Source organism: Pongo abelii, chromosome 3 (assembly GCF_028885655.2).
Source record: "Pongo abelii isolate AG06213 chromosome 3, NHGRI_mPonAbe1-v2.0_pri, whole genome shotgun sequence".
NCBI classification, from domain to species: Eukaryota; Metazoa; Chordata; class Mammalia; order Primates; family Hominidae; genus Pongo; species Pongo abelii.
Window position 1 is genome coordinate 119438442 of NC_071988.2, and position 12716 is coordinate 119451157.

Consider the following 12716-nt stretch of genomic DNA (forward strand, 5'->3'; position numbering starts at 1 on the left):
CCAGAATGCCTCTTCTCCTCCAAAGGATTGCAGCTCCTTGCCAGCAACAAAACAAAGCTGGGCGGAGAATGACTTTCACCAGTTGACAGAAGTAGGCTTCAGAAGATCAGTAATAAGAATCATTAATAAGCTTCTCTGAGCTAAAGGAGCATGTTTGAGCCCATCACAAGCAAGCTAGCTAAAAACCTTGAAAAAAGGTTAGACGAATGGCTAACTAGAATAAACAGTGTAGAGAAGACCTTAAATGACCTGACAGAGCTGAAAACCATGGCACAAGAACTTCATGATGCATGCACAAGCTTCAAAAGCTGATTCAATTGAAAGGGTATCAGTGATTGAAGATCAAATTAATGAAATAAAGTGAGAAGACAAGTTTAGAGTAAAAAGAAACAAACAAAACCTCTAAGAAATATGGGACTATGTGGAAAGAATAAATCTACCTTTGATTGGTGTACCAGAAAGTGATGAGGAGAATGGAACCAAGCTGGAAAACACTCTTCAGGATATTATCCAGGAGAACTTCCCGAACCTAGCAAGGCAGGCCAACATTCAAATTCAGGAAATACAGAGAACACAACAAAGATACTTCTTCAGAAGAGCAACCCCAAGACACATAATTGTCAGATTCACCAAGGTTGAAATGAAGAAAAAATGTTAAGGGCAGCCAGAGAGAAAGGTCGGGTTACCCACAAAGGGAAGCCCATCAGACTAACAGCAGATCTCTCAGCAGAAACCCTACAAGCCAGAAGAGACTGGGGGACAATATTCAATATTCTGAAAAAGAATTTTCAACCCACAATTTCATATCCAGCCAAACTAAGCTTCATAAGTGAAGGAGAAATAAAATCCTTAACAGACAAGCAAATGCTGAGAGATTATAAGAGTCTTATAAGAGCTCCTGAAGGAAGCACTAACCATGGAAACAAATAACCAGTACCAGACACTGCAATAAAATGCCAAATTGTAAAGACCATCAATGCTAGGAAGAAACTGCATCAACTAATGGGCAAAATAACCAGCTAACATCATAATGACAGGATCAAATTCACACATAACAATAGTAACCTTAAATGTAAATGGGCTGAATGCCCCAATTAAAAGACATAGACGGGCAAATTGGATGAAGAGTCAAGACCTACCAGTGTGTTGTATTCAGGACATCCATCTCACATGCAGAGACACACATAGGCTCAAAATAAAGGGATGGAGGAAGATTTACCAAGCAAATGGAAAGCAAAAAAAAAAAAAAAAAAAAAAAAAAGCAGTGATTGCAATCCTAGTTGCTGATAAAAACAGACTTTAAATGAGCAAAGATCGAAAGAGACAAAGAAGGCCATTACATAATGGTAAAGGGATCAATTCAACAAAAAGAGATAGCTACCCTAAATACATATGCACCCAATACAGGAGCATCCAGATTCATAAAGCAAGTCCTTAGAGACCTAAATTAGACTCCCACACAATAATAATGGGAGACTTTAACACCCCACCATCAATAGTAGACAGATCAACGAGACAGAAGGTTAACAAGGATATCCAGGACTTGAACTCAGCTCTGCACCAAGCAGACCTAATAGACATCTACAGAACTCTCCACCCCAAATCAACAGAATATACATTCTCCTCAGCACCACACTGCACCTATTCCAAAATTGACCACATAGTTGGAAGTAAAACACGCCTCAGCAAATGCAAAAGAATAGAAATCACAAAAAACTGTCTCTCAGATCACAGTGCGATCAAATTAGAACTCAGGATTAAGAAACTCACTCAAAACCGCACAACTACATGGAAACTGAACAACCTGCTCCTGAATGACTACTGGGTACATAACAAAATGAAGGCAGAAATAAAGATGTTCTTTGAAAAAAATGATAACAAAGACACAACATACCAGAATCTCTGGGACACATTTAAAGCAGGGTGTAGAGGAAAATTTACAGCACTAAATGCCCACAAGAGAAAGTAGAAAAGATCTAAAATCAACACCCTAACATCACAATTAAAAGAACTAGAGAAGCAAGAGCAAACACATTCAAAAGCTAGCAGAAGGCAAGAAATAACTAAGATCAGGGCAGAACTGAAGGAGAGAGAGACACAAAAAAACCTTCAAAAAATCAATGAATCCAGGAGCTGGTTTTTTGAAAAGATCAACAAAATTGATAGACCGCTAGCAAGATTAATAAAGAAGAAAAGAGAGAAGAATCAAATAGACGCAATAAAAAAATGATAAAAGGGATATCACCAACGAACCACAGAAATACAAACTACCATCAGAGAATACTATAAACACCTCTACACGAATTTTGAATTGCTGAATTGACCAATAACAGGTTCTGAAATTGAGGCAATAATTAATGGCCTACCAACCAAAAAATTTCCAGGACAAGAAGGATTCACAGCCGAATTCTACCAGAGGTAAAAAGAGAAGATGGTACCATTCCTTCTGAAACTTCCAATCAATAGAAGAAGAGGGAATCCTTCCCAACTCATTTTATGAGGCCAGCATTATCCTGATACCAAAGCCTGGCAAAGACACAACAAAAAAAGAGAATTTTAGACCAATATCCCTGATGAACATCAATGGGAAAATCATCAATAAAATACTGGCAAACCAAATCCAGCAGCACACCAAAAAGCTTATCCACCAAGATCAAGTTGGCTTCATCCCTGAGATGAAAGGCTGGTTCAACATATGTAAATCAGTAAACGTAATCCATCACATAAACATAACCAATGACAAAAACCACATGATTATCTCAACAGATGAAGAAAAGGCCTTCAACAAAATTCAACAGCCCTTCACATGTAGGGAGACCCCCTGAAATTCTTGCTATGGAATAAAAGATGAAATGCTCCTGATTATTGTAAATACAAAATTGCATGCAGGATTGTGTAAAGAAAATGCCAGGTTGGGCTGCCAGAATGAGCCAACAGTGTGTGATGTACTTCCCCCTGCAAAGAGCCTATGAACAGATGTGCAGTCAGGGAGGTTTCACATCACCAAGATTCCTATCCCAGAAAAGCAGATGTTCATAGCTCTGGGAATGGAATGCGACCCTTATGGAGAGCCTATAAACGGACGCATGAAGGGCACCTGTTCATATGGATAAGATAGGGCTATAAACACCCTCATCTTGCCATGGCTCTTCTAGGCCTTTTTAGGGTTTAGACATACTCCCCTCTGAGAATTTCCGCTCTAACCAGTTGTCTAGTTTCAGGTCCTGCTTCTACGGATTGTTCGTAATCAGCTTTTGCTGCAACTGTTACTGCTGATTAATATCTTGCTAATCATAGGTTATGGAAAGGCTGTGTTTCTCTTTTAAGGCTCTGTTAGGAATTGCTGATGCACACACTATATTGTAAATTCTTATTTCTGTATACTGTACTTCTGCATACAGATGTTATATTAAAGAATTACTTCATCCCCATGTGACCATCTCACCTCATAATCAAACGACCCTAAATCTCTCACTAACCTACCCCTGCCCTCACTAAACTTAATAATAAATGCTGGCACATCCAGTGCATTGGCAGCATTGCAGGACCAAAAGACAGTGACCCTCCTGGACCCAGCTTTCACTATTTTGTGTGTGTCTTTTATTTCTCGACCTGCCGATTCACCTGGGAACAAAGAGACAGTCCCATTTCATTGCAGGCTGCTAGCCAGATCCCACAATATTCATGTTAAAAACTCTCAATAAACTAGGTATTGATGGCACATATCTTAAAATAATAAGACCTACTTATGACAAAAACACAGCCAGTATCATACTGAATAGGCAAAAACTGGAAGCATTCCCTTTGAAAACTGGCACAAGACAGGAATGCCCTCTCTCACCACTCCTATTCAACATAGTGTTGGAAGTTGTGGCCAGGGCAATCAGGCAGGAGAAAGAAATAAAGGGTATTCAATTAGGAAAGCAGCAAGTCAAATTGTCCCTGTTAGCAGATGACATGATTGTATATTTAGAAAACCCCATCATCTCAGCCCAAAATCTCCTTAAGCTGATAAGCAACTTCAGCAAAGTCTCAGGATACAAAATCAATGTGCAAAAATCACAAGCATTCTTATACACCAATAACAGACAAACAGAGAGCCAAATCATGAGTGAACTCCCATTCACAATTGCTTCAAAGAGAATAAAATACCTAGGAATCCAACTTACAGGGATGTGTAGGACCTCTTCAAGGAGAACTACAAACCACTGCTCAACGAAATAAAGGAGAACACAAACGAATGGAAGAACATTCCATGCTCATGGGTAGGAAGATCAATATCATGAAAATGGCCATACTGCCCAAGGTAATTTATAGACTCAATGCCATCCCCATCAAGTTACCAATGACTTTCTTCACAGAATTGGAAAAAACTACTTTAAAGCTCATATGAAACCAAAAAAGAGCCCACATTGCCAAGACAATCCTAAGCAAAAAGAACAAAGCTGGAGGCATCATGCTACCTGACTTTAAACTATACTACAAGGCTATAGTAACCAAATCAGCGTGGTACTGGTACCAAAACAGAAATATAGACCAATGGAACAGAACAGAGCCCTCAGAAATAACACCACACATCTACAACCATCTGAACTTTGACAACCCTGAGAAAAACAAGAAATGGGGAAAGGATTCCCTATTTCATAAATGATGTTGGGAAAACTGGCTAGCCATATGTAGAAAGCTGAAACTGGATCCCTTCCTTACACCTTATAAAAAAAATAATTCAAGATGGATTAAAGGCTTAAATGTTAGACCTAAAACCATAAAATCCCTAGAAGAAAACCTAGGCAATACCATTCAGGACATAGGCATGGGCAAGGACTTCATGTCTAAAACGCCAAAAGCAATGGCAATAAAAGCCAAAATTGACAAATGGGATCTAATTAAACAAAAGAGCTTCACATGGCAAAAGAAACTATCATCAGAGTGAACAGGCAACTTACACAATGGGAGAAAATTTTTGCAATCTACCCATCTGACAAAGGGCTAATATCCAGAATCTACAAAGAACCTAAACAAATTTACAAGAAGAAAACAACCCCATCAAAAAGTGGGCAAAGGATATGAACAGACACTTCTCAAAAGAAGACAGTTATGCAGCCAACAGACACAAAAATTGCTCATCATCACTGGTCATCAGAGAAATGCAAATCAAAGCCACAATGAGATACCATCTCACACCAGTTAGAATGGCGATCATTAAAAAGTCAGAAAACAGCAGATGCTGGAGAGGATGTGGAGAAATAGGAACACTTTTACACTGTTAGTGGGAGTGTAAATTAGTTAATAGTTGTGGAAGACAGTGTGGCGATTCCTCAAGGATCTGGAACTAGAAATACCATTTGACCCAGCAATCCCATTATTGGGTATATACTCAAGGGATTATAAATCATGCTACTATAAAGACACACGCACACGTATGTTTATTGCAGCACTATTCACAATAGCAAAGCCTTGGAACCAATCCAAATGTCCATCAATGATAGACTGGATTAAGAAAATGTGGCACATATACACCATGGAATACTATGCAGCCATAAAAAAGGATGAGTTCATGTCCTTTATAGGGATATGAAGCTGAAAACCATCATTCTCAGCAAACTAACACAAGGACAGGAAACCAAACATCGCATGTTGTCACTCATAGGTGGGAATTAAACAATGAGAACACTGGGACACAGGGCAGGGAACATCACACACTGGAGCCTGTCGTGGGGTGGCAGCCTGGGGGAGGGATAGCATTAGCAGAAATACCTAATGTAAATGATGAGTTGATGGGTGCAGGAAACCAACATGGAACATGTATACCTATGTAACAAACCTGCACGTTCTGCACACGTACCCTAGAACCTAAAGTATAACGAAAAAAAATAAACAAAATAAAATAAAATCATAATTTAAAAAATAGAATCCCATATGTCACACAGAACTTTCTCCATATTAGAAGTTTTCCATTTTAAAACAAATTGTCTGGTTTATTCTCCCTAAGTCTTTACTTCTCTATATTAAGCATCTTCATTTTTTTCAAATGTTCTTTGTGCTACATGGTTTAAACTTATGTGCCTTCACCATTCTGATCACCATCCCATGAACACATCCCCAGAGCATATTTTTTCAAACGCTATGTTTTTCATCTCTAGAAATTCAATTTGTGTTTTTTATTTCTGCCATTTCTCTATTATGTAATATGTTCAATATTTCTCCTACTTTCCTTAACATATGGAACATGGTTATAAAAACTATTTTACATCCTTTTCTATTAATTATATTATAACATGTAATTTCAAGAGAACCCTAAGAGCTTGATATCAACATAAAGAATATTATTTTGGTATGAATGTATTACCTGATAATCAGCAGGTCCAGGGGTAGCACAAGCTTCTTTCTGAACCCAGAAGAAAGTCCGAGGAACAGAAGAACCAAATGCACTTTTCTTCTGTTTCTTTGAGCAGATGTTTCTAACACTGGCAATTATAGTATTGTTCAAGATATTATAAAATCCAGGACCTAAAATTATTAAAAGTATCATATATAAGAATAAGCATGCTTTTATATGCACCTTTTGAACTGAGTAATTTTTAATTAAGGGTTTTTTCTAAATAAAAAACCCTCACATATTTCTGGCATAAATGTAAAATGGCATAGTTGCATTTTAAAATTTGGTCAAATTTTTACACAGTTAACATATACTTGCTGATATGGTTTTGCTGTGTCCCCACCCAAATCTCAGCTTGAATTGTAATTCCCACAATTCCATGGAAGGAACTGTCATGGGAGGAACCTAGTGGGAGGTAATTGAATCAAGGGGGTGGATCTTTCCCATGCTGCTCTTGTAATAGTGAATAAGTATCACGAGATATGATGGTTTTAATAATAAGAGTTTCCCTGTACAACCTCTCTTCCCGTGTCTGCTGCCATGTGAGACATGCCTTTCACCTTCTGCCATGATTGTGAGGCCTTCCCAACTATGTGGAACCATAAGTCCATTAAACCTCTCTTTTGCATATTGCCCAGTCTTGGGTATGTCTTTTTTAGCAGAATGAAAACAGACTAATACAGTAAATTGGTACCAGTAAAGTTGGGCACTGCTGTAGATACCCGAAAATGTTGAAGCAACTTTGGAACTGGGTAACAGGCATGGGTTGGAACAGTTTAGAGGGCTCAGAAGAAGACAGAAAAATGTGGGAAAGTTTTGAACTTCTTAGAGACTTGTTGAGTGGCTTTGACCAAAATGCCGATAGTGATATGCACAATAAAGTCCAGGCTGAGGTGGCCTCAGATGGAGATGAGGAACTTGTTGGGAACTGGAGCAAAGGTGACTTTTGTTAGGTTTTGGCAAACAGACTGGTGGCATTTTGCCCCTGTCTTAGAGATCTGTGGAACTTTGAACTGGAGAGACATGATTTAGGGTATCTGGCAGAAGAAATTTCTAAGCAGCAAAGCATTCAAGAGGTGACATGGGTGCTGTTAAAGGCATTCAGTTTTATAAGGAAAGCAGAGCATAAAAGTTCACAAAATTTGACAATGTGATAGAAAAACAAAAACCCATTTTCTGAGGAGAAATTCAAGCTGGCTGCAGAAATTTGCATAAGTAATGAGGAGTTGAATGTTAATCCCCAAGACAATGGGGAAAATGTCTCCAGGGCATGTCAGAGGTCTTCATGACAGCCCCTCCCATCACAGGCCTGGAGGCCTAGGAGGGAAAAGTGATTTTGTGGGCCAGGCCCAGGGTCCTGGTGCTATGTGCATCCTAAGGACTTGGTGCCCTGCATCCCAGCCACTCCAGCCGTTGCTGAAAGGAGTCAACATAGAGCTCAGGCCATGGCTTCAGAGGGTGCAAGCCCCAAGCCTTGGCAGCTACATATGGAAATTCCTGGATATTCAGGCAGAAGTTTGCTGCAGGGGTGGGGCCTTTATGGAGAACCTCTGCCAGGGCATTGCAGAAGGAAAAGGTGCAGTCAGAGCCACCACACAGAGTCCCTTTTGGGGCACCACCTAGTGGAGCTATGAGAAGAGGGCCACCCTATTCCAAACCCCAGAACTGTAGATCCACTGACAGCTTGCACCATGTGCCTGGAAAAGCTACAGACAAAACACCAGCCCATGAAAGCAGCCGGGAGGGAGGCTGTATCCTGCAAAGCCTCAGGGATGGAGATGCCCAAGACTGTGGGAACCTACCTCTTGCATCAGCATGACCTGGATGTGAGACATGGAGTCAAAGGAGATTATTTTGGAGCTTTAAGATTTGACTACCCTGCTGGATTTCAGACTTACATGGGGCCTGTAGCCCCTTTGTTTCAGTCAATTTCTCCCACTTGGAATGGTTGTGTTTACCCAAGGCCTGTACCCTCATTGTATCTAGGAAGTAACTAACTTGCTTTTGATTTTACTGGCTCATAGGTGGAAGGGACTTGCCTTGTCTCAGATGATACTTTGGACTGTGGACTTCTGAATTAATGCTGAATGAGTTAAGACTTTTGGGGACTGTTGGGAAGGCATGATTTGTTTAGAAATGTGAGGACATAAGATTTGGGAGGGGCCCAGGGTAGAATGATATGGTTTGGCTCTGTCCTCACCCAAATTTCATCTTGAACTGCAGCTCCCACAATTCTTATGTGTCTTGGGAGGAACCTGGTGGGAGGTAATTGAATCATGGGGGTGGGTCTTTCCCGTGTTGTTCTCATGATGGTGAGTAAGTCTCACAAGATCTGATGGTTTTAAAAACAGGAGTTTCCCTGCACAAGCTCCCTTCTCTTGTCTGCTTCCATGTGAGATGTGCCTTTCACCTTCCACCATGATTGTGAGGCATCCCCAGCCATGTGGAACTGTAAGTCCGTTAAACCTCTTTCTTTTGTAAATTGCCCAGTCTCGGGTACGTCTTTATCAGCAGCATGACCATGGGCTAATACGCTTGCCATATGACCAGATATTCTATTTCTAGGTATTTTCCCAAAAGAAATGAAAAGAACCCAAGTGTCTATCAGCTGATGAATAAGTAAACAAAATGTGCTACACCCAAACCATGGCATACTACTCAGCAATAAAAAAGAAAGACAAACACAACAATATAAATGTTTCTCTAAAATATCATAAGTAAAAAAAGGCAGACTCAAAAGCTTGAATAATGTATAATTCCATTTATATGTAAATTTAGAAAAGATAAAATCATAGCAGCAGAAACAGTTCCTAGGGCCAGAAGTGGGAATACAGATTAACTGCAAAGGAATATAAAGAAACTTTTTAGGAATGATTAAAGTGCTCCAAAACATTACTGTAATTGTGATTGCCTGACTACATACATCTACCAAAACTCATCAAATTGTACACTTAAATGAGTAATATTTATTATGTATGAGGGATACCTCAATAGAGCAGAAATAAATAAATAAATCTCAACACTAAAAAGTTTTCAAATAATACAGCAGCAATAAAATAAATTTGACAAAAAAATTAATATATCCTATCATTTGACCTCCCTGTCACAAAAGTTATTTTAATTTTTGTCTTTTATTTTTCCATGCATATTCATAACCTGGAATATTTTCCACAGTGATAGTTCTGAGTGAATTTAGGTTCATATATTTTTCATTCAAAATAATACAACTTTCTATGCTGTTGAAAAGCTTTTATCAAGACAGTCAAATACTTAAAACAAATATTTGAGTATGTTGTTTAAAAAATCAATTCTAGTGAGCAGCAATATCCATCAGACTCAATATGATATACTTAAAGAACACTTAACTTGGTTGTACTCATATTATCTGCATTCGACTAAATTAGTCCTGCCACTAAATAGATATGAAACTTCACTTAAATCTCATCTGTTTTCCTGGGCTTCAAGTTCCTCATCTAAAAATAATAGGAATCGATTAGATCAGTGTTTGTCCAAGAACAATCTACAAGATAAGGGGTTTACAACTAAATGTAAATTGACTATTTCACTAAGCATTTTGTAACTAGTCCTGAATGAAGAGAGGGTTGTGTTGATTTATGTTCTGGTAGAATCTCTTTTCTCATCATAGGCAAGAAACAGTTAACAAAAGAGTATCACTGGGTAGTACTAGGTTAGATGTTACTTTGGTTCATTCCAGATCTAAAAGTGATTAAATCTTTCTGCATAGAAATATCCTTCATACTTCTGACACATATAAGATTTCTCTCTAACTGTAAACAAACTCTTCCCAATTTTTCAAATATTCCAGTTCTAGTCTATTCCCTAAAAATATCTATGAAAATTCTGTTGTGCCAACTCTCAGAAAACGTAAGTGCTAATATATATTATTCCTGCTGCTGTTCAACATTCTTCCAGTGGTAATGTTTAGGAAAAAGATAACACAAAGTATAATGAAAACTATTTGAGCCACCACTTAACATATATAAATAACAAGTAACTATGTCAAATCTATCTCCCTTCTGGCTCAAGAGCATAACATAGCACTTTGCAGGTAAACTTAAGTACTTAATATAGCATCCTCAGGGCTAGGGACCTCAGACATACACATCTCAGGTACTACCTTAATCTGACTTGCAAAGCCGTTCTGATCATATGGTTCACTCACATTAGAACTTTCTTATATTTATCTTAGAGTCATTAAGTATAGAAATGCCCAGGAACCCCAGATCAGATCTGCTATGGGAGAGTTAAAAGGTTTAGGGGTGCCTTATAACAGTAACTTGCAAACATTTTGGAGCTCCACATTAGGTGGTCAAATCTTCTCTATGACTGCTTTACAAGTCCAATTCTTTACTCTACTCTAATAATTACATGAAAAGAAATCAAATTTCCATGACGACCATTCTTACTAATCCTTAAAACATGTAAGATTCTAGATTACATTTTAGAGGTCATTCTTAATTTAACTTGCCCTTTATAAATAAAGTAACTTTGAAGGATGTATAATCTTTTATTTGTAATATACTAGACCATCAAACTGACAGTAAGACCACTCAATAAGTTAATATTTAGAAATAATTTGGATTTCAGATTCATGATATATAAATAAGCAACTCAAAATCAAAGCTGTTGGAACTTTAAATTATTTTGAGCCTTAAAGGATTGTGCTTATGCAACCTGAATCACATGACAGGCAGCTGTAACTTTTGTTCCTCTGATTATAGATTCACCTTTTCTTTATCCACATTGTTTTCTAAAATACTGTAAAAGACTAAAAAGTGCCAGAGAAGACCCCTTGCCTCTCCATTATTGATCTTCATTATAGCTTAACTTCCCTTTTACTTCTCTGACACAAACATCTCATGACTATCACATTGTCTAAGATGGAATATTAAATGCACTCTTTTAAATTGGAAAAGGAAAATGGCTATAGCTAAACTGCTATAACTAATCAAATTGCTATAACTCATAAACCAGCTTTTTAAAAAAAATGTTATAATCCTATTAAATTTCTTTATTTTCTGACTATAAGAGCAAGACCTTTTCACCTTTGGAGCACTGACCCCATTCCTTTGGAGTCTGTGTTACTTGAATAGCTATTCTAGCCTTTGCACTTGAATAAACTCTCTTAAACTGGATTCTGACCCTTTTGATTATTTCAAGTTTACAATGATAAATACTACTGAGCTAGCCTCAAATGGCATTCTTAAAGTAGTCATACTTCAACATAGAGCCTCAGGGCTCCAAGACCAACTGTTTCAAGAGGCCCAGATCGATCTGTAAAGCATATGGTTTTATCTGAGAAGTGCTAGAATATCACTTCCACTCCATGCATTGGTCAAGAAAGCACCAGGGCTAGTCAAGACTGAAGGGGAGAAGAGTGAGACTCAATCTCTCCATGGAATGAGTAACAAACAATTATACCAAGTGTATTACTATAACCAAACTCTAAAATCTGTGGCAGCAACTTTGGAATCAGGCAATCGGTCAGAAACTAGAGCAACCTGATGAGTTAGAATAAAGGCCTTGAGGAGACTGTTGGTGATGACTTGAAAGACAGTGAGGAAAATGTTATTAGAGGATGGAGAAATGATAACTGGTATTATGCAATGGCAGAAATTTTAGCAACACTAATACTTGAAGTAATGAAGAAAATACCTAATGAACTGCTGGATTCTAACTAAGGAAATTTCCAGGCTGAATTTCAAAGTGCCAATAGTTCCTTTTATCCATGTGTGAGAAGGTATAGACAGAGAGAAGGAAAAGAGTTTATAAAGTGTTCAGTTTTCTAGAACTACCATTTGACCCAGCAATTCCATTACTGGGTATATACCCAAAGGAATATAAACTGTTCTATTACAAAGACACATGCATGTGTATGTTCATTGAGACACCATTCACAACAGCAAAGACATAGAATCAGCCTAAATGCCTATCAATGGTAGACTCGATAAAGAAAATGTGGTACATATACACCATGAAATACTACACAGCAATAAAAAAGAATGAGATAAAGTCCTTTGCAGAAACATGAATGGAGCTACAAGCCATTATCCTTAGCAAACTAACACAGAAACATAAAACCAAATACCACATGTTTGCACTTATAAGTGGGAGCAAAATAATGAGAACACATGGACACACAGAGAGGAACCACAGACAATGGGGCCTACCAGTGGTGGAGGGTGGGAGGAGGGAGAGAATCAGGAAAAATAACTAATGGGTACTAGGATTAATATCTGGTGATGAAATGGTCTGTACAAGAAACCCCCATGACACAAATTTACCTATATGACAATCCCACACATGAGCCCCTGAA

General features: G+C 38.2%; 1 protein-coding gene across 9 annotated transcripts in view; it reads right to left on the minus strand.

Moving 5' to 3' along the window:
- STPG2 (sperm tail PG-rich repeat containing 2) overlaps positions 1 to 12716 on the minus strand; it is a 706287-nt gene that overhangs the window by 521500 nt on the left and 172071 nt on the right. For all 9 annotated transcript variants that reach the window (XM_063723541.1, XM_063723540.1, XM_054554207.2 and 6 more), the window contains one exon: positions 6350 to 6510. In XM_063723541.1, coding sequence (XP_063579611.1) covers positions 6350 to 6510 — 161 coding nt within the window. The remainder of the gene's footprint in view (positions 1 to 6349; positions 6511 to 12716) is intronic.